General features: G+C 34.7%; 1 protein-coding gene and 1 long non-coding RNA gene across 8 annotated transcripts in view; one reads left to right on the top strand and one right to left on the bottom strand.

The window, feature by feature from the left end:
* LOC124977826 (uncharacterized) overlaps positions 1 to 6,747 on the top strand; it is a 36,677-nt gene extending 29,930 nt beyond the window's left edge. Inside the window, exon 4 of the long non-coding RNA XR_007107266.1 lies at positions 5,485 to 6,747. This is a non-coding gene — a long non-coding RNA (uncharacterized LOC124977826). The remainder of the gene's footprint in view (positions 1 to 5,484) is intronic.
* The window catches only part of Zfand6 (zinc finger AN1-type containing 6), a 71,434-nt gene that overhangs the window by 9,795 nt on the left and 34,523 nt on the right, over positions 1 to 27,116 (bottom strand). For 2 of the 7 annotated variants that reach the window (XM_047541696.1, XM_047541699.1), the window contains exons 2-5: positions 25,358 to 25,518; positions 6,038 to 6,208; positions 5,518 to 5,626; positions 4,193 to 4,293 (exon numbers count right to left, since the gene is read on the bottom strand). In XM_047541696.1, coding sequence (XP_047397652.1) covers positions 4,193 to 4,293; positions 5,518 to 5,626; positions 6,038 to 6,191 — 364 coding nt within the window. In that variant the 5' untranslated portion in view covers positions 6,192 to 6,208; positions 25,358 to 25,518. Of the gene's footprint in view, positions 1 to 4,192; positions 4,294 to 5,517; positions 5,627 to 6,037; positions 6,209 to 14,914; positions 15,037 to 25,357; positions 25,519 to 27,116 lie in introns of all 7 variants that reach the window. The other 5 variants (XM_047541701.1, XM_047541695.1, XM_047541698.1 and 2 more) reach the window with 4 other exon arrangements.

Here is a 27,116-nt window from a genome sequence, read left to right on the forward strand (position 1 = left end):
TTCGATTTCTGTATTAAATTTTGAAATTGGGAATTGTTAGTTTTCCAACTTTGTTTTTATTCTTCAATATTGTTTTGGCTATTCTCACCCATTCTTCAAAATCAGAAGAAATCCCTGATTTTTAATCCACACAGTCTTTCCTAAATTAGCCTAAGGGGATTATTCCCCTTTGCTGAGAACTAATGATTTAACAAATCATCTTTGTATGAAGTCAAGAACCCTCAGATTTGGAAAGCACCTGGAAATTCCAGTTCACCCTCCACTTAGTGCAGCATTTTCCAATACCTTAACAATAACTGAGTGTTCCTAGAAATCTTCAATGATGTACAGTTCACCACCTTAGTATCATTTTATTCTACTATTGGGGAAGCTTTATAATTCTTATTCTAAGTCTCCTATAACTTCCAAATTACTTGGACAATGCACAAAGTTAAAAAATATCCTTTGCAATCTATAAAGCTCATTTCGCCTTTGTGCTCAATAAACTTTTAATATCCTATTAAAGTGGATTAGGCTATTATTCTCCTTTAAAAATAATAAAAAACATGTCTGAGAGAAGTTATCAAGATATGAAAACAGTACCTCTATCTCTAAATTCCATTCTTTTTAGTTATGACCCAAGATCTGGGACTGAAAGGGAAATCAAAGTCAAGCATACTGTTTAATAAGTCAGTCAATTAAGTATGACAGTTCCAAGTACACCAAAATGCTTTAAAGTATTTAAACAACAATAAAAGCTAGTTTAAAAAAAAATATTGTTTTTAATTGTGGATGGACACAACACCTTTATTTATTTATTTATTTATTTTTATGTGGTGCTAAGGATTGAACCCAGTGCCTCACACATGTTGGTGAGTGCTCTAACACTGAGTCACAACCCCAGCACCAAAATCTAGTTTTTGTGAACTGGAATCTGACCTACATTCCTAAGTGACACCACATGAGGTACTGCTATTTTTTAAATTAAAAACATAATTAAATGACAAACATGCTGCAATATGCTAAATTCTCATTTAAATATGAGGAAAACTCTTCAGAGCCAAAAAGCCAAAATGAAAGCAGTACCACCCACCTGGTGGCAGCATTCCCTAATTATAAGCAGAATACCTATAGAGAAAAAAGCTGTTCTGAAAACCCCAATGAAAAATGTTAGGAAATTCTTATTTAGCCACACAGCAGCTACTCATATACACTCTCCCTGAGGGATGGTCTTCCTGTTTAAATAAATTTCCTTTGTGGGGGGCACACAGAGTGAAAAGGGAGAAAACAGATTACCTGGGTAGCTTGCCAAAACAGCTGATCCTACCCTGGGAACCGAGAGGGGACTGGATATGTCAACAAGAACCCACATATCCACACAGTTCAATATACACAACTGTCTAGTGGAAAGAATACTGGCCTACAGTCTGGTACCTGGGTTCCATTTTTAGCTCAAATGACCACATGACTCAGTCAGAGACTTTTTATGTTTCTTTTCACCTACCTTAAAATAGAGGAAGAAACACTCTTTGAATTTGTTATCAAACAGGGAAATCATGCATACATGTGTGTGTATAGATATCTATATCTATATCTATATATATATATTTTACATGTTGAAAACTAATCTCTTAAGCTCAACTGATTTGTCTATATATTTGCTATGCTGAAACTATGAATGGCCGACTTCTTTTTTAAGGTGCTTAACAGTTAAATGCAACTTAGCCAGGCATGGTGGCGCATGCCTGTAATCCCAGCAGCTTCGGAGGCTGAGGCAGGAGGATCAAGAGTTCAAAGCCAGCCTCAGCAATTTAGTGAGGCCCTAAGCAACTCAGTGAAACCCTGACTCTAAATAAAGTACAAAAAAGGTCTGGGGATGTGGCTCAGTGGTTAAGCACCCCTGGGTTCAATTCCTGGTCTCAAAAAAAAGTTAAATACAACTTAAAAGTCCTTTAAATCACACATGAAGAGTCTAAATTAAAAAAAAAAAAAAACAAAAAAACATTTAGTTGTAGATGGACACAATACCTTATTTATTTTTATGCGGTGCTGAGGATCAAACCCACATGCTAGGCAAGTGCTCTATCACTGAGTTACAACCCCAGCCTGAACCTAAATTTTTAAAAGATTTCTCTTAATATGGCATTACCGATCACCTTTGTACTCAGAGACAGTTGGAGTAAACTATGTTTTCCATATACCAGATGGTATAGAAGTACTTCATATATTAGTTCACCAACCTATAATCTTTATTCTTTGTTAAACTATATAGCAATCACTATTTTGTCCTTAAGCTTTACAATTGTTTTCATAGCCAACATTCTAAAATTTGTTCTGTCATAAGACATAACATCTTTGTGTTTAGCAGGCTGTTTTCTTCCTTCTCAACTTCTCTTTCTCTCAAAACTGCTAGCTATTCAACCCTTGCTTTTAGAAATTCTCCTTTGGCTTCCATAGTCTGAAACTGATGAGGATCTAGATGGCTTCTTCCTCTGTCCTTTGCTGGCTCACCTTCCTGACTGTTCTCTTGTTTTTATTTTTAAATTTTTTATTCTGTTGTTTTTAAACTCATTTTTCAACCTATGCCCAGGACCTCTAAATCTCAGGCACAATACTGGTCACTCCACACATTTAAATGCCTACTATCTACCTGTATCTCCAAATAAGATCTCTTCATTTTGAAATTTGATCACTTCCACCTCACTTTTTAAAATTTCCTCTAACCATGCTACCTTTTCAGTCTCCCTGTGTAAAGAAACCACACCACTGCCATTATGATAAAACCAGGAGCTTTGAGACCCCTTGTCTTATCTGATACAGTGGATAACTGAATCTTGACATTTTTCCTATTTCTGCTTTCAAAGTATCCCTCATGTCTGTCCTTCCTTCCTTCCTTAATTAATTAATTTTTTTGTAATGTTGATTTAACCCAGGGGTATTTTACCACTGAGCTACATACATCCCCAGCCCTTTTTATTTTGTGACAGGGTCTCACTAAGTTGCTGAGGCTGGCCTCAAACTTGTGATCCTCCTATCTCAGCCTCCCGAGTTGCTTGGATTACAGATGTGTGACATCATACCCGGCTTAAATTTTTCTATTTAACTAAAAAAAACAAAAATTGTTCACTTATGATTCATATTTATGAATTTATAATATGCTAGGAAGATTAGAACTTATGTTGGCACATAGTATATTTGTTTGTTATAGTAAAATCTTGCAAATTGGCAAGTTATGTCAATCATTTGTTGGGAATGAGATAAAAACCAAGGAGAATTAGCTAACTTAAATTCAAAATTTAACAAACTTTAACAAATATTGCCTGATATATCTGTTACTACCATCCCAACACCATGCACAATGGACAGTCACTGATCAAGGCATTTTCTCTCTTTAAATCATGCCATATGACACACTGCTCATCTTTGGGCTTATTTCCAGAGTATTCACCCTTGGCTAACACATTAGGAGAATGTAACTAACTAAGCAGAGATTATTTAAAAGCCTCCTAAATGACCTCCTTGCACTGTGTCTCCCTGCTAAGAAAGACATCATAAAACTTTCAAGTCTCCTTAGATTACTCTGATTCATGTATAATTGGGATATAAAGAGCATGGAAAGAATGTGAGGCACCACAGCTTGTGAATACAAGTAACTGAATGTGACTACTGCACTGTAAGTCACAGATGGGGAAAGAGGGGTGCCTGCCAACCAAGTAGAACAGTTTCTCAGATAATCTAGTCAGAAATCCAAAGAACCACATTCCTTTGCTTGGAGAGGAAATATTTTAAAAATTCAACTGGCCAAAATTTTAAAAGAAATAACACTTCCTTATGGTCATTAACCTATATTTTTCAATCTAAATAAATTCTGAATCTTCTATTTATGCTGATATAATTATATGTAAGTGGAACTCCCCACATTCCAGTCAGTTAAATACTTGAGGATATAAAATATTCTTTTTAAAACAATAACTTTAAAAATTATTTTTATTTATTTATTTTTACATTGTGCCGAGGATCAGACCCAGTGCCTCACTTGTGCTAGGCAAGTGCTCTAAGCTACAATCCCAGCCCCTAAAATATTCTCTTCATAATGAAAACATAAATATTTTAAGGAGGCAATTTTTAATACATGCACTTAGGCTAGGGTTTGGCCTGTAATACTCAAGAGTTAATAAATGATAAACTACATGCTAGTAGTTCATATGCAAACCTTGCAGATCTTCTGTTTCCGGTACTGCTTTGTCCACAGATGTACTGTCCACTTGGGAAGATGCTACAGATTCTGATAAAAGTGACTGATTTGATACAGGGCTATAAAAGCAAAAATATTTTAAATTTTATTTTATTAGTGGAAAAAAATTTTTTTTGGTTTGTTTTGAGATGAGGCCTCAATATGTTGCCCAGCCTGGTTTCAAACTCTTAGGCTAAAGCAATCCTCCCACCTCAGACTCCCATGTGCTGGGACAACAGGTGCGTACCATCATATCCCAGCATTATTTCAATTTAAAAAATGATCTCTACACATATTAACTAAAGTAACATAATAAGTTAAGAATCAACTTACCTAAGTAGATCAATAAGAACACCAACACACCTGTTTATAACATAATCACAGAGCTTTGAAATGGAGACTAATTTGGGCTAGAAGTATGTGTTTTGGAAACAAAGCAATACCATGTGAATGCACTAAATGAACAGTAGCATGATAAAGGTATGTTCAAAGAATCCTAATGCAAAGATGTAAATGATATTCTGGCACAGAACTGAGTAACTCATGAATTAGGAAAAAAAAAAAAAAAAAGGTACAAATGTACTGGTTCCAAAAGAATAAAACTGAAATATTTCTGTAAGCAGGCTTCTAACTCTGACTTTAGAGTTATAAAGAAAAATATGACACAAAACAAATATAAGTACCAAATATAATACCCAATTATGGTATTAAAGAGAACCTGTGACAAGACTTTTTTTTTTTTTTTTTTTTTTTTTTGCGGTACAGGAGATTGATCCCAGGGGTGTTCTACCACTGAGCTACATCCCCAGCCCTCTATTTATTTATTACTTTTACTTATTTATTTAAAGACAGGGTGTTTCACTTAGTTGCCAAGGTTGGCCTCAAACTTGTGATCCTTAGCCTTAGCCTTCCAATTCACTGGGATTACAGGTGTGTGCCACCACACTCAGCCAACGAGAATAGTTCTTAAATGCAAAGTACTAATAATACTTGCAGACTAAGGCTGCAATTTAAATAACGGACTCAAAACTCTTCAAAATGACTTTAGAGGGTGGGTCAGGATATAGTATGAGGAAGAATAAAGGAAGAGATATTTGAAAAGGAAATCTAAGACTTAAAAGATCTCACTTCCAAGTGAAAAAAAAAATAACCTTTTTCTAATTAGTGAGTTAGATATAATTTTAGGACAATTAATCCTAAAGTAGCTTACACAGTTTTCCTTAATAGAACTGGCCAAAAAAATAAAAAAATTGTTCCTTATTTTTCACAAGTTTTCCAATTACAATCTGGAAAGTCCACCTTACCTTGGCTGCATAGATGAAGATGTGGAGTCTAATGCTGACTGAGCTTCTGGGACACTGCCATCTGTGCACTGAACTGGTAAAGATTCAGACAGACTACTGACAGAAGTTGCTGTAACAGTACCATAATTCATGTTAGTGGTTCTATACTATGGACAGACCAACAACATCTTAAAAAAAAAAAAAACACAAAAAACACCAAAGTCCTCTTATTGCCCATGCTCCATTACTTTACTTTCCAAGGATAGTTACATTTACTTGAGTTATGCCTGTTTTCTTAAGGTAGTAAGAGTTTTTGTAGCACAGCAAATAAGATTGTGGAATGGCTTTACACTATTACTCTTAGTCCCTACTTTCCACCATGACAATCACAATGTATAAAAGAAATGTTACTAAGATAAATGTGGTAATGCAAGTACCATGTGACAGCAGAAAATGGTTTTGGATACACTAGGCCAAACAAGTGTATTTCAATTATGAGATGCTGAATTACCGAGATCACTGTAATTACAGAATTACTTACCAGGTGGGCTTATTCTACCATTACTACTATTCTGTCTTTGAAGATGTTCTTTATAGCATACTGAACACATGCCATTTGTACGAGGGTTTCCATAAAATCCGCAGCCAGTGGAACAAAGCATAGGCACTTGGCTGTGATTAGTTTCTTGAGCCATGTTCCTCTGTTGCACACCTGAAATTTATACAGAATTAATAAAGAACTCAGACACAAGACTTCAGTAATAATTATCCTAATATGCTTTCTATATAATAAAGGATAAAACCCCACATATGCACCACACCCCTCCCCACCAACCACTCTATACAACAGTCCCAAGAGCTAGGGCAAAAGTTAATAGAAAATAAAAAACAAAGGGCACACTGAACTTTTATCTCCAATCAACTCTACACAAGGAAAGAGGCCTGTTTTTGTGTTTGTTTTTCCTTGACCATAGACCCTTTATTTCTACATCAGCAACTCTGGCATAGACTTGAACATTTCTTTTTCTTTCTTTCTTTTTTTAATTTGTGAGAAGACCTGTTTTGAAGACCATACCATTTGAAATTAAGAAAAACTCTTTAAATATAGTTCAGTTGGACCCTTCTAGTAATGAAAAATATACATCATAAGTTTTGCTATATGTTACACTAATCTCTAAACATAGGCCCAAATCATCATGTTGACTTAGGACCAGACTTCCTTAACAAGACTCCTAAAAGGAAAGAAATAAAAACGAGAATCAAATGGGATGGATTCAAACTAAAAAGCTTTTTCTCAGCAAAGGAAACAATAATGTGAAGAGAGAGCCTACAGAGTGGGAAAAAAATCTTTGCTACATGCACTTCAGATAGAGCACTAATCTCCAGAGTTTATAAAGAACTCAAAAAACTTAAACCCAAAATACAAATAATCCAATCAATAAATGGGCTAAGGAACTGAGCAGACACTTCACAGAAGATACACAATCAATCTATAAACATATGAAAAAATGTTCAACATCTCTAGCAACTGAAGAAATAAAAATCAAAACTACCCTAAGATTTCATCTTACTCCAATTAGAATGGCTATTAACAAGAATACAAGCAACAAAAGGTATTGGCAAGGATGAGGGGGAAAAGGTACTCTCATACATTGCTGGTGGGATTACAAATTGGTGCAGCCACTCGGGAAAGCAGTATGGAGATTCCTTAGAAAACTTGGAATGGAACCACCATTTGACCCAGCTATCCCATTCCTTGGCCTATATCCAAAGGACTTAAAATCAGCATACTACAGTGATGCAGTCACATCAATGTTTATAGTAGCTCAATTCACAATAGCTAGATTGTGGAACCAACCTAGATGTCCTTCAGAAGATGAATGGATAAAGAAACTGTGGTATATACACCACAATGGAATATTACTCAACCACAAAGAATAAATCATGGCATTTGCAGGTAAATGGATGGAACTGGAGAATATCATGGTAAGCAAGATAAGCCAGATCCAAAAAAACCAAAGACCAAATGTTTTCTCTGATAAGTGGATACTGATACATAATGGGTGTGTGTGTACAGGAGGTGGGTAAGCGAAGAATGGAGGAACTTTGGATTGTGTAGAGGGAAATGAGGGGAAGGGAGGGGGCGGGGGGTAGGAAAGATGGTGGAATGAGACTTGACATCATTACCCCATGTACTGTATCATTACACGAAAGGTGTGACTCTACACTGTGTACAATGAGAGAAATGAAAAGTTGTACTTCATTTGTGTACAATGAATCAAAATGCATTCTGCTGTCATGTATAACTAAATAGAACAAACAATTAAAATAAATAAATTTTTTTTAAAAAGAGTCCTATAAAAGACAAACATTGTTCTCTCAATCATTCTCCTTTAAGGACCAGTCCTATAGAGTAACTAGAACAATAAACAAGGCATGCGCTTCACAGCATATTCATAATATTGATAAACTGAACATAATCTAAACATTATAATGGATTTTTTAAAAGTATGATACATATTAATGACAAGTTATGCAGTCATTAATATTTTAGAATATTTTCTGATGGAAAAAATGTTGGTAATGAATGAAAAGGTACAATATGAAATATATATACAACTGAGCTGGGCATAGTGGCTATAATCCCAGTGCCTCAGCTGAGGCAGGAGGATCACAAGTTTGAGACCAGACTCAGCAATTTAGTAAGACCTGTCTCAAAAAATAAAAGGGCTGGGATGTGGCTCAGGAGTTGAGCACCCTGGGTTAAATCCCCAGTACCCTCCCCAAAAGAAATACACACACACACACACACACAGTATGTTGCCAATTAGGATGAAAAGAGCATCTATCAATCATCAAAAAGGGCAGTAAGAAAACATCCACAGATAGCAAAACTAATGACTTTCCCCCCCTGATTAATACCTTTTCTGTACTTTCAAGATTCCGTAAGGTAAAGATACTACTAACCTAATTGGAAAGAAAATTAATTTTTAAAAGTATTTAAAATTTTAAAAACTAAAAATAAAATTAATAAGACAAGCATCAGTCAAGTGACACTGCGACTCAGGAACTATTTGGTAACCACATGAAAGCAATAATCAATTACAGCAGATGGAAGAACCCCATGTGCCATTTCTCCCATACAGCAATTGGTTCTTTGGCATGAATAACATGACAGACGGTAATAACAAGCTCTTTCTTATTAAAAAACAACCACCCCCTAAAAGGAGGTTACTCCAAAATGGGGGTATGTGTACAGCAGAGAGTTTTATGTTCAAAGATCATGAAGAACAAGACAAACCAAAGGAGGAAATGTTTTGCAACTGAAATTTTCTTGAACTGATAAACACCTAAGGGAAGAATTCACTATTCACTGTTACCAGGTTTTCCTTTATCTAAATTGTTTGAAAAGACAGCTGATGGGTAGGGAGGATTTAATATAAATTTCAGAACCAAGAACAATAAAAGCATTTGACTGGATTACAAAAGGAGCAGTAGGCTTAATATTTGCCTTTAAAAAAAAATGTCCTAAAACTATTTAGTATTTAGATGTTTAGTCTAGGAATATAATTGAAGATTTTGACAAGCTTCTTTCTTATTCCATAAAAAAGTCATTTCAGAATCCATAAATCTTTTTATACATATGCTACTTCAGATTCCTCCCTTTCCTGCAGCTGTATAACATTATATCAAATTAAAAGATATTGATGTGGTCTAAAACACAAATGTCTAATTTTTTTTTTTTTTTTTTTTTGGGCCCATGTTCCTGAGGGATATTGGTCTACATTTTACTTGTTTTTGGTTGTAGGTGGACACAATGCCTTAATTTTATTTATTTATTTATTTATTTTTATGTGGTGTTGAGGATCAAACCCAGTGCCTCTCACATGCTAGACAAGCACTCTAGCACTGAGCCACAACCTGCAGCCCCTATAGCTTTCTTTTGTATAATGTTTACCTGGTTGTGTTATCAGGATAACTGTTGTCAATAAGTGATGGAGCTGGGTTTCAATCCAGGTAAGTCTGGATACACCAAAGTTCACATTTAAAGCATGGTTCATAAAAGGCTATGGAGGTCAAGACTTTTCAGAATAACAAGTTATTTGTCTTTCTCACCATTCTGATGTGAGTGCTAGTGGTACAAAAGCAACAGTGGATAAAACAGAGCCTAATCAAGGAGCCCAAACAAGGCAATGGCACCAAACTGTACTAGTAGTCAAGAGTCTTCACCACCACTCTCTCAACAGTAAAAAGTATTCATTTTAGGACAGTGGTGCTTGCCTGTAATTCCAACTACTTGGAAGGCTGAGGCAGGAGGATTGCAAGTTTGAGGCCAACCTCAGCAATTTAGCAAGACCCTGTCTCAAAAACAAAAATAAAAAGGGCAGGGGATATAGCTCTGTGGTAGAGTGCCCCTGGGTTCAATCCTTGTATTCAAAAATACGTATATTAATTTCATTAAATCTTGTCCCAAACACATGAATCTTGTTAATATTTTGTGTAGTTAACTGGGAGGCATGTATGAACCATTCCTGATGAATAAAGAAATATGTGCAACTTTTCACATTGTGAGCTGACTAAATTACCTTTTCACATTGAAAAAATGACTGATAAAACTATTTATTTGGACTGCAGTATATGACTGATAAACTAGTTATTTGGAATGCAGTATGTGGCAGATATTTTCTTGAAAATGAATGAAGTGCACCTGTCACACTGATAATATTCACTTTCAAGGATAGTATTCGAGCACTCAAATGAAAAAAAAGCTTCACAAGTCTAACATTTTGAATGTTTCTGGTGAGATCAGTGGTGATATTAATGAAATGTGATTAGTCAATATTAAATCAATGTATGCAAGATCTTCATAAGTCAGTAAATCAGTATTTTCCAAGTATCCAATGTATGATGGTACAAAATTATTTATGAACAGAAGATTCACTCGAAATGAAAGATGTCAAAGTTGATAGGACAAAAAGGTTTTATGTGGTTTCAGATTCTACAACGCAACTATTTCTTACAAAATAGCAGCTGTCAAGTTTTAGTGTAGTATCAAAGAGCAACTACTTCTATTATCTGAAAAAGTTATTATTTTTTCTTTTTCCCACTACATATGAGCCCAGATTTGCTTTATAGCACTGTATCAGATGAATCAAAGGCAACCATGAGAATCTTGCTATTAAGCCAGACCCGAAAGAATTTTCTAAAATGTGTTAGTAATGCAATTCTTATCACTAAAGAGTATGTATATTTTGGGGGTAGGAGTACTTTGCATCAATTTTTTAAAAATAAAGTGTTTAAAATTTTTCTCCATTTCATTTATAACATCATGGTTAGCACTAAATATAATCCTCACAAACAAAATATCTTTAGGGTATATTATTCACTAATTTTAGAGAATGTAAGGTCCTAAAACCAAAAATTTTGAGAATTCACTGCTGCAGCAAAATGTGCATTTTCAACATAGGCAGTAGCACCTCAAGGAGGCAAACATTGATTCTTTGAGGAAAGAAGGCACACAGAATCCCTTCCTCTTTATAAATAAAACACAGATATACATACTATATATATATATATACACATATATATATATATATATACACACATATATAAACAGATATACAGTATTATCTTTGGATTTAAAATTTTATGGAGGTGGGCGTAAGTTAAGAAAAAAATAGAGGGGCTGGGGAGATAGCTCAGCTGGTAGAGTGCTTGCCTTGCAAGCACAAGGCCCTGAGTTTGATCCCCAGTACCGCAAAAAAAAAAAAATAGAGTTGGGAATATAGCTCAGTTGGTAGAGTGCTTGCCTTGCATGCATTAGGCCCTGGGTTCAACCCCTAGCACACCACACACACACACACACACAAAGTCTCAAAGGGCTCTTCTTGGGTGTGATGGGTCATAGAGAAAAAAAGACTTAAAAACACTGGTCTACACCATAACTATATGATATTGTCTATTAATGGCATTAAAATGATATTGACAAATCTTTTAGAATTGTGACTGGCAATCATAAACACCCAGAAGAGATAAATACTCTACTTCTACAAAAACCTCAAGTAAATATTCACAGATAAAAAGTACAATATGTCCATCAAAAAGCTTTTCTATTATAATACTTGCTTCAAAACAGTAAGATTAAAATTCAAAGCCATGTAACTCTAGCAATTTTCTCAAGTCTAAATGACCTGCACAGCAACAAATTAACAATGATTTTTTAAATCAAAAGGCACAAAAGCTTTCATGAACTTAAAATATACAACCTGTTTTTTCATCTTGAGGACAAAAACAAACAAACAAAAAAACCAGTAGCTTCATATGAAAGATTCTGAAAGATCCAAAGTCATAAAAGGATGACTTAAGTTTATCTGAAGGTATAATGGTATAGATAGAATAGCTATGGAGAAACTGGAAGTCCTGCTGCCCCTTGGTGGTGTAACTTTTTGGTATATAAACAACTTGCAGAGCACATCAATCTGGCATTCAAATGATCAGAGATGAAAAGAAGGTAAAACAATTCCTTAACTGCTGCTACACAGTGGGATTCTAACACTACAAATCTCAGGAGACACAGTGAGAATACTCTACCAGACAAAAATGGATTAGCATGGCATAATTTTTAAAAAATTTATGAATGGAAGAGAATTCATGAGTTCAGATTCTTTATTACATTCATAATCAAATTTATAACTCATTATTCCCTCTAACCACCTAGAGAGTACTCAATAAAGTAGTTATTCAGAGTTTCCCGTGGGGCAGGAACTGTTTTTATTTTACTTATCTATCATTTATTCCTCTCAAGAACACCCCATGCTGGTGTTACCAATATCCTTTTCTTTCTTCTCCCTCCCCACCAGTACTGGGAATTGAACTTAGGGACACTCTACCACCCTAGCTACATCCTTCAGAACTTTTAGTGTTATTTTTTGAGTCAGTGTTTCTCTAAATTGCCCAGGCTGTCCTTGAGTTTGTGATCCTTCTGCCTCAGCTTCCTGAGTAGCTGAAATTACAGGTCTGAGCCACTATTTTAAAATGAGCAAAATGATCCCCCCAAAAGTCTTAATTTTCCCAAAGTTGCACATCTAGCAAGTAGCTACATCAGTATCTTTTAATTGAACTTAAATGGGAAAATGACTCCATATCTCTACAAATCGGTAATTGTGAGCATTCATGAAGTCTTATTTTCGTTTGAATATTAATTTAAAATTTCATTAATTTATTTTATTTTAAGACATTATACAGCTTCAATTAGCTGTAAACACTCCCCTCCCCCACTCCAGTACTAGGGATCGAATGCAGGGGCACTCTTATCACTGAACTACATCCCCAGTCCTTTTTATTTTTTGAGATGGGGTCTCGCTAGTTGCCTGGGCTGGCCTCTAACTTATGATCCTTCAATCACTGGATTAGAGGTGTGCACCACCATGCCTAACTAACTGTAACCACTGGAGAAAATTTTTTTTGCTTTATGTCTTTTTACCCAAGAAGTTCTTATCAGTATGAAAAATTCAAAATTAAATGTGTTAAGACTGCTAAGAAAATTTATTACCAACTTAAAATTCTGACAAAAGAACAGCAATGAATGAATACAAATAAATAACCTCAATTATGACAAACATGTCAATTAAACTTATTTCCCTTTGCTTCATTTCCTAGAGCTCAATCAGCAACTTCTAGTAATTTTCATATGAAATATCTCATACTCTTTCCAGTTGTTAATTCTTGTCACTTCACACCTACAAGGTTTTTGGTTTTGTTTTCTGTTTGTTTAGTACTGAGGACTGAACCCAGAGGCTGTACGTATAACACATGTATTATTTTAATTTTTTCCCTCTATTTTACTACCCTTCCTCCCAATCCACTTATTTAACTTCTCCTGGAATGCCCAATTCTTATCATACTACTTCTGATTTAGTTATTTTATAATAATTGCCCCTGAGGGGAATAGTCAACCTATCATCCATGCTCTCCATAAATTACCCCAACCAGCTTAATTTCCCTGGAAAGTACACTATGTGAAAGGGAATGGCTTGGGAATCACGCTGGCAACAGTTCGAATCCCAGTTTTGCTGTTTTATTACCTTGGACAAGTTACTAAAGTACTGTAGCCTCAACTCCCCAAGAGGGCACTTAAATCATCTGTGTAACCACATTAAATAATGCATACAGAAAGCATAAAAATAGTGCCTAGTACATAGCAGAAGCTCAAAAACAGCTCTGCCTGAAAGTAGAGAACGTTTGGTTCATGCTCATTCCTAGAAACAAGTTTTTAACTCATATGGTTCCTTTCTTAGTAAATGCTGTCCATTTTTGTTCTCTGCCTATAACAATCCTATCTATTTCAGCTCTGTATTTCTAAAAAAGTTGCCTGTACCTCCCCCCTTGCGGCACTCAATATAACTCAACAAATATACAACTCATTTCCCAGCTAAACTGTTAAGTATCTTCTTCAAATCCCTATTATGCCTAATATGAATCCTACAAAATATTTTACTTCATTATTGTTAAGTTTTCATGTCCAGCAAAAAATAATTATTTCCCATTGAAAAGGAGAGAAAAGGGGCTGGGGAGATAGCTCAGTTGGTAGAGTGCTTGCCTTGCAAGCACAAGGCCCTGGGTTCGATCCCCAGCACCGCAAAAAAAAAAAAAAAAAAAGGAGAGAAAAGAGATCACGAAAAACTGTTTTTACTCTGCAGTATTTGTAACTTCTATACTGAAACAGCTATTCAGTAAGAATGACTAATAATAGCCTAAGGCAGATATAAAATGCATGAATATTTTTCACTTTACTGTTTTGCTTTCTCCTCCTCCAGGAAACAGGGAGGAAATATAAATTCACAATGATGAGTTAGTCCAGAGAAGCTGTGAATTGGCCAACCTGGGTTAAATTTAACTGTCATGTTTGGTTGGTTAGCACATATTAATTTTTAAAAAAATTGTTATCATTCACAAATAAACTCTGAACTAGTACTGGAACAAAAAGAGGTAAGGAAAGCCCCTCCTACCTTCTGCCTTTATTTTTACTTATTTATTTATTTATTTATTTATTTTGCAGTGCTGGAGATTGAACCCAGGGCCTTGTGCTTGTTGTACTTGACAGGCAAGCACTCTATGAACTGAGTTATATTCCCAGCCCCATTCTGTCTTTATTTAATGACTAGAAGATTAACCACTTAAAATTGGCTAATTCTCTGCAATTGTAGCAAATGGAAATCCTAGAAGGGAACAAAGTAGAATTTATGGTATATCCTAATAATTTTTATATGTTTGGGGTTAAAGGTGGGGCCAAGAACATACACATATTGCCCATATGATAGTCTGTTTTCAGAGATAACAAAAAAATCTAGGAAAGTTCATTAGGTAAATAGATCAAAAAATATGACTTGATATAAAACATGGGAGAAATGCTACTCACTCTGATATAAGAATAGGGACTTTGGATTAGGGTTCTTACTGTACTGAGGATGCTTTGTAGTTCTCTCTGTATAGCAGTCCCCAGTTCCCTATGTCAGGTTTTCTTTCCTGCTGTTGCTTGGGCTGAAAGACAAAAAGGCGCGAGTCTGGCTAACATGAGGATAACATCTGTGGGGATACTACATATTCTTTCCCAGCAAATAATTAATGCATCATTTCCACATTTAGGCCACATAAAGTTTACTGCAGCAAATACAAATCTCAGTTATTGTTATAAAAATAGTTTCCACTGGCAGATATGATATCTCATCAAAAGGGTACTGTACTTGGTAGCTTTTCCTGATATTGAACTTTAGGAAATATAATAATATATAGTACACATACACACATTTTTGTGTCTGGCTTCTCTCAAACTATTCATGAGGTTCAACCATGCTGTTATATCTAACTGGTAGTTTATTCATTCTTATTGTTACATAGCGCATTCTGCTATATAAGTAAACCACAATCTATTCTAGTGCTAATGTAAATTTTGCAATTATGAATGTTATTTTATGTATCTTCTGGCTGAAAAACATATACAGTTTGGTTCAGTACATACCTAGCAGTGGATATACTGGGTCATAGAGTATATGGATATTATTATTTCATGCCAAAGTGGTTACACTAACTTACACTCTCCTAGCAAAGTATGAACATTGTGGTTCTTCCATATCTCAACAATATTCAGTATTATCTGTTGCACTGGACTGATGGTAGCCCTAAAGACATGTCCATGTCCTAACTCCTGGAACCTGTAAGTACTTCTTCATATAGCAAAAGATGACATTAAATTTAGAATTTTTTTTTTTTTTTTTGTGGTGCTGGGGATTGAACCCAGGGCCTTGTACTTACGAGGCAAGCACTCTACCAACTGAGCTATCTTCCCGGCCCTTTTGAGAAGAAGATGTATCTGGATTATCCAGGTGAGCTCTAAATGGAATTACATGTATCCTTTGAATAAAGAGCCAAAGAGAAGGGAGGTTTAAGATAGGCATATAGTAACACTTGGTATCTGACTTCTAGACTCCAGAATCAAGGGAAACATTTCTTTGCCTTTTAGCCACCAAGTTTATATTAATTTGTTACAAAAGCCCTAAGAAATTAACATATCTGCCTTTTTATTTTAAATATTCTTGTAGGTATGTAGTAATGCGTCAAGGTAGTCTTATTAATTTTCACTGCCATTAAGTCTGCTGAGCATATTTGTATATGCTTATTAGCCATCTGGATGTTCTGTATCCTCTTCTATTAAGTGCCTGAAGTTTTATGGGCTGGGGTTGTGGCTCAGTGGTAGAATACCTGCCTGGATTCCATCCTCAGACCAAAAAAAAGATATTTGTGCATGTTTTCTGTTGTATTGTTTCCCTTTTGCTTCCTATGGCTTCAACTTTTCTTCTGGTATCTTAGATCAAAATCATCTAAATCTAAATTTTGTTAACAAATGTTCTTTTTTAAAATAGTTGGTGCTTTTAGATGTTAAATAAATGTTTGCCTACTCCAGGGTCATAAAGACATTCTAAATTTTTCTTCTCAATTTCACTTTCATATTTAGATCTACAATCCATCAGGTTTTTTTTTTTTTTTTTTTTGGTATGAAACAAAGTAGTGTTTAAGATGCACACTTTCCCTATAGGATATCTAATTGACCCAAAAATATTTACTGAAAAGACCATCCTTTTCCTACTACAACCCATTCTCATCTTTTTCCATACCACAGGCATCACACATGAATGGCTCTTTTTGTTGGTTCTCAATTCAGCTTCACTATTCTATTTGTCTACCCTGTTTTAAATTACTAGAGTTTTAAAAATATCCTTAGGAATATTAGAATCAATTACTAAGAATCAAACTTTGTCTGCTAAGGGTATCTAGTACCAGATTCAGATATCTGGTATTGTTCTTACTCATGACTTCATCAGTTATTTTTATTCTTGGCTCTTTGCATTTCCATACAAATTTTAGATTAAGTTCATCTTTGGGGTAGGGGGAAGGCTGTACCAGGAATTTGACCCAGAGATGTTCTACCACTAAGACATATTTCCAGCCCTCTTCATTTTGAGAAAATGTCTTAAAAGTTGCCCAGACTCAAACTTGTGGTTCTTTTTTGCCTGTCTTCTGAGTGTCTGGAATGACTGGGATTATAGGCAGGTACCACCATACCCTGCCAGTTTACTAATTTCTACTTAAAAAATAGTTTAGTATATTAGACTTCTGTTGAATCTACACAAGGGAAAAGAAGAAGGGGAACGGGGAAAAGATAAAGGAAGAGGAAAGGGAAGAGATTAAGCATCTTTAAAAACATTTTTAAAATGTTTGTTGTTTTAAACTTACTTTAAGGCACTAATCTGTTATGCAGCTACTGATGACTAATATAATTACTATATAGTTACTGGTATATGTCTCTGCTTCTTTTCTTACCTTCCAATAGTCTATTTTCAATAGAGCAGGCAGTGATCTTGGGTAAAATATAAATCAAACCACAGTGGTTGCTTATTCAAAACCCTCCAATGGTTGGCTAACTCACATAGGGTAAAAGCAACTCATAATGATGACTTAAGGGATCCTCATAATCCGCCCCACTCCCTGCCTTGCCATTGCTTGATTCCTCTTCTAGTTGTCCCCATTATATACATGCCAGGTATGTTCCCGTCTTGAGATCTTTGTACTCATTCCTTCTATTCCCCAAAATTCTTATGACTAAGCTCCCTCCATCTCCCTTAGGTCTTTGCTCAAATGTCACCTTTTCAGGTAGGCCTCTCTCAATACCCTATTTAAAACTGCCCCCACTGTACTTTATAATCCTTCTCAGTGTTACTCTTCTTTAATGCCTTTATCTTAATCTACTTTTAAACTTATTCTGTCTTCCCTCTAAAATATTACCTTCATGATGACAGGGGTTTTGTCCATTTTGCATTTTGTTCACTGATACTTAAAATAGGGCATGGCAAATGATTAGGCACTTAATTCTTTTTTTTTTTTTTTTTTTTTTTTTTTTGGTACTGGGGGTTGAACTCAGGGGCACTCAACCATTGAGTCACATCCCCAGTCCTATTTTGTATTTTATTTTACAGGGTTCTCACTGAGTTGCTTATTAGCACCTTACTTTTGCTGAGGCTGGCTTTGAACTCGAGATTCTCCTGCCTCAGCCTCCCAAGCCCCTGAGATTACAGGCATGCACCACCACACCCAGCTTGGACACTTAGTATTTGTTGAAAGCATGACCGAAACTGCTCTATCACCTGCCGGCATACTGCTGCTAGTAGGTAAGTATTTACTCCAAGGCAAGAAACTAAAAAAGATTGTTCTAAAGAAACTGAATTTGGCTGGGTATGGTAGTACATTTGCCTTTAATACTGGCTAATTGGGAGGCTGAGGCAGGAGGATCACAAGTTTGAGGTCATCCTTGGCAACTTAGTGTGACCCTGTCTCAAAACAAAAAATGAAAAGGGCAAGGGATGTAGCTCAGTGGTAAAGTGCTTCTGGGTCCGATCCCCAGTACCACAAAAATAAAATTAAAGAAATTGAATTTGTGTTTAAGGAAGAAAGCGGGGCCTGCCAGCAGGGTAAGCAGGAAAAACATATGGTTATACAGTTTGTACAATGGACAAAAATGCCTAGCCTCATGCTCTAAGCATTTGACATATTTTCCAATTGAATTCACTTAGAAATGGGTTCATTTAGCAATCTGCCTAATTTAGTATATACCAAACAGTAATTTTATGAGTTTAATAACTGCCCTTGGTTCTGTATTACTTAAAGAGTAAGACTTACTTTTTACCTACACACAAGGCCACTTAGTGTGTGTGTGTGTGTGTGTGTGTATATATAATATATATATATAAAAAATATATATATAAAATATATATATAATATATATATAATATATATATAAAATATATATAATATATATATATAATATATATATATATATTTTTTTTTTTGCAAAAAGGAGGGGAACTCACTCAAAATTTCCATGGACACTCAGTAACTTTTCTTCACAAAAACACAAAACAGAACTCAACATAAAATAAGATTTGTAATACGTAAGATCTATATACATAAGCTTTCTTTTTATTTTCTCCTCTTTGACCTTAAAGCTTATAAGCCACATAACCCATGGCTTTCATGCATTCAACCACACTTCACACCTCCTTGTCCCAACCCTTCTAAGGAATCTCTTCTACCCTTTAAGGCAAATCTCCAACTTGTAAATGACAGAGGTGGGATTCCACAGGAGCAGAATGGCTGCAGTCTACCCTCTAAGTTGACTCCAAAGCATCTCTCTGAACTCCCTAGGGATTCTTAAGATTCTTTCAGAGATCCAGGAGGTCAAAAGTATTTTCATAATACCAAGAACTTGCTATTATCTTTTTCACTTGACATTTATACTAAAGCAAGAGGGTAAAAGAGTTGGAACCTTAGCATGAACAAAGGCAGACTACTAAGCTGTTCTAGTAGTCATATATTCTTTATCACCATGAAGTTTCATATAGGCATATTCTTGATGAAACAAAATTATTAATTTTATTACATCTTGATAGATTACACTTCACTTTATTCTTTGACCTACTCTGGGATATTGGTACCCCAGAGTAAAAGCCTTCCTCATTCTAGTTTCCCATCTACATACTACAAATTGAAGTTTATCTCTGGACAGAATCTAGGCTCACAGCTACTAAATCATCCCATTTCAGAGAAAAAGCCTACTGAGGAAATAAATGTCTATACAAATTGAGAGGTAAACAACTACAGCTACTTATAATAATGTCATCTTTCATATGAATTGAAATATGGTTAATGAATAAGTAAGTCTGTTAAGGATAGAGAGAAAAAAAACAAATTTAACACACAAAACAATTACTTAGTTTGAAAGAGTTGTAACTGCAGCATTCTAGATTAGGTCAGCAAAATTTTCCCTTTGTAAAGCATCAAACAGTAGATATTTTAGGTTTTGTGGGCCATTCAGCCTCTGTCACAATTGCTCAAATTCACCTTGGCAGTGAGTGAAAAAGAAGTCACAGACAATTGTGATGAAATGGATGTAGCTGTGTTCTAATAAGACTTCTATTTACAATAAGACATGACTGAAAAGATTTGGTTAGCAGACCACAAGTTCTGGCAGTTCCTTCTCTATGATCAATGCCAGGCACGTAGGAGGTACTCAAACACTGGGTGAATAAATGAAAGATTTGAAAATTATTTTGGTTAGAAATATTATCAGGAAAAACATAACAAAATTCCATGGCCGTAAGCCAGTTTTACTGTCTTTTATTATAGAGCTTTTTGTTCAAGGATGTCTCAATAGACTTCTTTGTGGTGTCTATTACTCTGCAAGGCACTATAAAAGACACATGTTTATGACACATGGTTCTGCTCTCTAGGATCAATGCAGCAGCCTGGGAATGTAGTTCAGTGGTAGAATGCTTGAGTGCTCAGCAAGTGCAAGACTTTGGATTCAATTCTCAGCCCAAAACAAGGATCAATATAGGTACAAGGACAGAACTATTAATGTCTAATATCATGTATCTGTACAGATATATTATGTAATTCCAAAGTCACAAAACACAAAAATACAAAATGCTAAACTGCTGAGAAGTACAAAACTATAACGTTTGAAATACACTACTCTAAATTCATAGCAGTTTTTTTTTGAAAGGACCTCAAAAATGACTACAAGGTATTTCAGAACTTGACTTCTCTTTTATTACTTAAAATGTAATACTTTGGGAAATGGATAATAAACATCTTGAAAAGAGGCATAACTATAAATCATTACAAAACAACTATTAAACACACAGAGACAACTTGCTATGGCACATTGAAAAAAATAAAGGACTACAAGGTGGTTCCAATTCTGAAACTTACTATAAATAAATGGTCAGCCTCAAGTTTTCTCATATGAGGATAGGTGTGATACCTCTGTTTTCTAATTCATAGGAATTTGAGGAAGATCAAGTGGGGCAGTGATGGTGAAAACATTATAACAAATAGCAATATGAAGCTCAGTTCAGATTTGGGTGGCTTAAAAGTCAAACATCTGCAGTTTACAAAATGAGAGGGTAAGTAGCACTGTCAAGTATTTAACAATAGCAGAAATCATAAATCCATGACTCCTTTATTTGCCCACAGATCACCAAGGGCAGATAAACAAAGTCCTCTTTGCTACCAAGACAGAGATCACTTATTTGGAGTTTTCTGAAAATGTCTCACTTCTACCTGAGACGACACCACTTTCTTGATGCAGTGTGAGGGAATGATTACTAACATCCTCCTCTCAAAAGTTTATAAAATGACACATTATTCTGAACAACTGCCAACAAAAAATTTTCTAAATATTTACACTTGGCATTTACAATTGTAAAAGGATGAAAGTAAGTACAGTTATACACTATATAATGATTTTTGGTCAATGACCAACCCCAAGTACAACGGTGAACCCATAAGATTTTTATCACCTGTTGAAGTCATAGCTGTTTTAGTTTGCGTGAGTATATTCTGCTTGTGCTGAATAGCGAAAGTGTCCAAAAACTAATTTTTCAGAACATATCCCAATTGTTAAGTGACATGTGAATACAGTCTATCTGAGGAGAACTGTGTGTGCTTGGAATACAGTATGGTTAAGAAATGATTCTAAAAACAGAATAAAGTCACATCATGAAAGCTTAGATTCCATGCAAGGATTCTACAATTAAACCTGCAGGCAACAGGAAATCCTATTACCCTAGAATGGGAAGAAGGCCTCAACAAGTGCTATCTACAACATACTACCATTTTTATATACCTTATATTGTTCTGCAAAGAATTCAAGGTGACTTTAAAATGCATGCTGCATGAAAATGTCAAAAGTCAGTAAAAATGGTCAGTCCAAGGGAAAATGGTAAAAAAAAAGATATTAGAAATATTGTCAATAAGTAAAATGCAATATGTCCATAAGGGCCTATCTGATAATTAGAAGCTATTCAGTTGACTTTGTTCCTCTTAGCATCTAACTCAAAGACAGATATGATTAGTTAGGAGGCACAATATTCTGAGAAACAAAATCAATTATTCTGGAGGAATACAATTAAATCTCAACCTAAATAGCAAAACAACACTTCACCTTATAGTTCATAGGTAGAATACAATATCATGTGGTCTACAATTAGTTTTTGTTTCCATAAAACACACACATAGACTGCTCACTTTAATACAAGAAGCAGTCACCGATAGATCTCAATACTTGCAATACTGCTTAATTTATCTGTTAATACCTTTACTTAAAATAACTACATTACAATGAATTTTATAAACTGCCTAAAAAATCACTTTATTAAAACCCAAGAAAATACTCTAAACCCTCTCTCTTCCTTCATTGAGTTAGAAGTGACACCAGGGTCCATTTTTCATGTTCCAGACAAATGGAATAATGTTACCAAGAAATGTCAAGCTTAATGTATATACATTATCTAATATACCTAAGTATCTAGAACAGCAGTGTCCAATATAGTAGCCATTTAGCCACATGTGGCTACTGAGGATGTGAAATGGGGCTAATGGATGCAGCAGATTGAGAATAGGAAGGCAGGGGAGTCAAATTTCTTTTCTGCTGTGCTGTGGAAGTCTCTCATTGTGCTTTAATTGAAAATACCCTACTTTGTGATTTCCAGATTCTTAATTCTGAAGTCTTAAAATCTGTTGCCTTGAGGATTTATAAAATCCTATATAGTATTACTCCTCTCAAGAAAACAGGTCTAACAATATTAATCATAATTTCTAAGTGCTGATGTTTACTCAAGTTTACAACAACCCTATCAGGTAGTAAATATTTTATAGATATATCTATTTTATAAATGAGAAAACTGCAGCACAGTAACTTTTACATAATCTGCTCAATATCATCTGGCTGTTAAAAGGTATACTTAGGATCTGAAACCAAGCGGCCTGATTAACCATGTCCCATGCTTTACACAGCCTAGGAACTCCATTTCAGTCATCCTGTGGAAAACAATAGAAAAAGAAACTAAAATTCATTTATAAATCCAGGCAAAATTCTGTCATAGAAATGGGCCCAGGAATGAGGAGTCTAAATTATTGTGTTAAGGAACATGGTAGGACAGGATGGTTAAATAGAAGAGTTTTACATATGGTGCTCACACACTCCTACCTGTACTTCTATCCCAGTAAGGTTAACTAGCTTCTTAGCACTTTCCTCCATGCCCTTGATAGAGGAGTAATATAGAACACAGAGAATCATCTCAAGAGAGATAAAAGGAGAAAAGGAAATTTGTTACCAATTTACTATCATGCGATTTTCTCCCAAATGCTCCATAGCTATAAAAGCTTCTCACTTTTCTGTGTATCCTGTCTAATCTCCTTTTTAAAATCAAAGCTTCATGAATATGTTCCTAAGGCTTCTTTCACCTTGAATTTTATTTATTTTTGACACTAATTAAAAAAGAGAAAAGGGAAGATATTGGTAAGTATTGCAAGCAAAATAGTAGCACCAAATTAAATTTGGCTTTACAAGTGAAATGCCAAATGTCTATGAATGGAGAGTTAAATCTTATATTGCAGATCTTAAAACTTCATTAAAGTGAAGCTTGTCATCATTTAACAAGGAGATTACAATATTTCTTCTCCAGAGCTACAGAAAGATTAGGAATTAACCTCTGGAAAAACACAGTATTATATATCTACTGACCAGTCCAGAGAAGCAAAGAATGGGGTAAACAGAAACCTTTGAATTTTTCACTGCTTTCTGTACATCTTCATTTTTGCCACGCACCCTTTGACTACTTTCATAAGAATATCAATATTCAATGTACATCCTTCATATGCATTCTAAATGTCTTCTCATTCAGTAATTCTAAAGAGTCCATTCTGATTTTCTTTAAGTCAACACATTTGTGATATTAAAGCTAAAGTTTGTGATAGTAAAGATGAGTTTCACTCAAGTGTAAATGCACCATGCAAATACCCCCTGCCTCCCTAACAGTTAACAAAATCTTGTCAATTATTATCTATATGCTCATCATTGTGCTTAATAGTTGTATTTTTTTTTAAATCACCTTATTTGTATAAACCATACATTGTTCTAAGGGGGAGTAGGATTTAATTTAGAGTCTCATTTCCTAAAATCTAGGAAGGAAAAAAAAAAAAAAAAAGGCAGAAATAATTGTATTTTTTAAAAAAAATCACCATGCATTGTTCTAAAGGACAGTGAGATTCAATGTAGAGTCTTTATTCCTAAAGTCCAGGACGGGGGGTGGGTGGGGAAGTAGAAAAAAAACAGACACCTTCCCAAATGGATTCTTGACATGACAACTTTTAGTAAGAGAAAAAAATACACAATTTTTTTCCTCTCTTTCTTCAATAAGGATTTATATTATTCAAAGTACTTCTTCTTTTTAAAACATTTTGTTTTAGTTGCAGGTGGTCACAATACCTGTATTTTATTTTTAGGTGGTGCTGAGGATCGAACCCAGTGCCTCACGCATGCTAGGTAAGCACTCTACCACCAAGCCACAACAGTTCCAAAGAACTTTTAAAAGTAAAAATTGTCAAGTTTAAAAAACTTTCAATTGCATTTAGGGAACAAGAGTTCCTTCATTTTGAAGTATATGCTCTCTCTGATTGTACTATTAAATTATTTTTGGGAGCAATTTTCTGTATTAATACCGAACTCCATATTCCTAACATATATATTTCTGGTTGGTTGGTAAAAATACTCATTTGAAAAGGCTGAAATCATCCAGGAATACTTAAACACACCGATAAATGCTACTACTTACACAGGTTGAGGCAGAAGATCCAGGCCAGCCTAAGCAACTTAGTAAGGCCCTATCTCAAAAATAAAAAAATAAAAAAAGCTGGTGATAGCTCAGTGATAGAGATAGAGCACCCCTGGTACCAAATAAAACAATACAAAACATACAAACAAAAAAACCCAAAAAACAGGGGCTGGGGTTGTGGCTCAGTGGTAGAGAGCTTGCCTAGTACATGTGAGGCAATGAGTTCAATCCTTAGCACCACATAAAAAAAAAATAAAGGCACTGTGTCCATCTACAGCTAGTAAATAAATAAATACATACATACATACATAAATAAAATAAAAACTATAAAGAAAAAAATAATAAAAGCTAAAAACAGCAATCTGAATTATTATAATTCTTTTGCTAAAATTAGTAATAGATTCCAATGCCTAGAATAATTTTGAAAAAGATGCATGGTCATTAATTACATTAGTTGCATAAATAAAAATCTATCAGCCACCCCACCCTCAGCATCCTGCCCACCAGAAAAAAATGGACCCTATAAAAATATCTTACGCTGACTTAAGGATGTATCTTCAAGCACTTCAGATTTTAAAAAATTAAGTTCTATGCCCAGTTACATAGGGTTACAGGCTTAATTCTCTACTCACACAGTTGAGGTTGATGAGCAAACAGCTGTCCTGTATCTTGAGACAGACATTAGCTTCCTGCCTTCCCTATTCTCATAAGCAGCTACTTAAAGTTTGAGTTTTATGCAAGAAAACATTTTAAAGCCTTCAGTGTTTTACTGCAGCAGACTTCAGATTCATTCCTGTAACACATTTAACATGAAACAGAATTTAGACAGTTAAAATTTATTAGGTACCACATTTTAATCATCTAAAATCTTAAGGAGTGATTTCATTATTAAAGCTACATAAAAAGGGCCGAGTTAAAATTAAAAAACAAAACATTCCATTTGGTATTTGACACTAATATAAAAATGTTAACAAATGTAACTTTAACCTATGGATTTTTTTAATACCTGGCCACAAGGTTGGTGGGCAAGGAGCTTTTCTTATAATCATTTGCACCCAAAGTAAGCAAAACTAGGTATTTTTCTATTTTCCTAAAGTTTAGTTAGTTTATTTAGAATAATTAGCAACAAAATTAAGATCACCTTTACAAATAGTAGAGAATCTCAGTGTTCCAAGTATAACACTGTTACAGCTCCTGACAGCAGAAGCTCTATTTTTCATATTTACCATTAAAGATCTGTAAAAGCACATTTCCCTACAATTTGAATTTCTATAGTACCATTATTGCTTCAGGTTAATCAAGTGGTAGAAGGGTTCTCTGAAATAAGCATTTCCATATGAAATATTTATCCTACTTAAATTGAACTTTCAAAACAACACACAAACAAAAATATCCCGAAGTCTTATATATTAGAAAGTAAGGGCTAGCAATGTAGCTCAATGGTAGAACACTTGCCTAGCATGTTCAATCCCCAGAACCACATACACACGCAAAACAAAAGGAAGTATCAATAAGATAAAAATCTTATTTCTAGCCTGGTGGGGTGGTGCATGTCAGTAATCTCAGAGACTCAAGAAGCTGAAGCAGAAGGATCACAAGTTTGAGGTTAGCTTCAGCAACTGAGAGAGGTCCTAAGAAACTTTGTGAGACCCTGTCTCAAAAAATAAAAAGGGTCAGGAATGTAGCTCCAGTACCAAATAAATAAATAAATAATTCCTCCAAATATATAGTCACAATGATATAGTCTACTTCTTAAATAAATTGTAAAACGATTTTAATTAACTTAAAGGATTCATTAAAAAGTTATATTCCCCAATAAAAATGAGGTGCCATTTAAAAATTTGACATGGGTTACTCATAATAGCCTTATTGTTTATATCCTTGTTCAATCTAATTTTTAAATAATATTCTAGCACTACTACTATACGTAAACTTTTTTTTTTTTTTTTTTTTTTTTTTTTTGTGGTGCTGGGGATTGAACCCAGGGCAACTGAGCTTTATCCCCAGCTCCTATATGTAAAGTTTAATGCAAAATTAATTGCATCAGAAAGCCACAGACAAGGGAGGATTTTGGTCTTAGATGCTTCAACAGTTCTTGTTTTCATCCGTATTTTTCCCTACAATTTTAAGTAAACTTTAGGCAATACATGTGTACTTCAATAAAAATGTCCTAGAAAAACCACATAACTACTTTTCCTTTACATGTACATTGACCTCAATATGTATACTTATTATATTGGTCTCAATTTCTATAGTACATTTTGTGAAAAGCTTTCAGATTTTGTGACCATAGTAAATGTACTATTTATATTAGCAACATGGTTTAAAAACACCATGAGATATAGTATCCAAACACTCCAAATTCAATAATCTTATATTATTGAATGCTGA

This window comes from Sciurus carolinensis, chromosome 2 (assembly GCF_902686445.1).
Source record: "Sciurus carolinensis chromosome 2, mSciCar1.2, whole genome shotgun sequence".
NCBI lineage: Eukaryota > Metazoa > Chordata > Mammalia > Rodentia > Sciuridae > Sciurus > Sciurus carolinensis.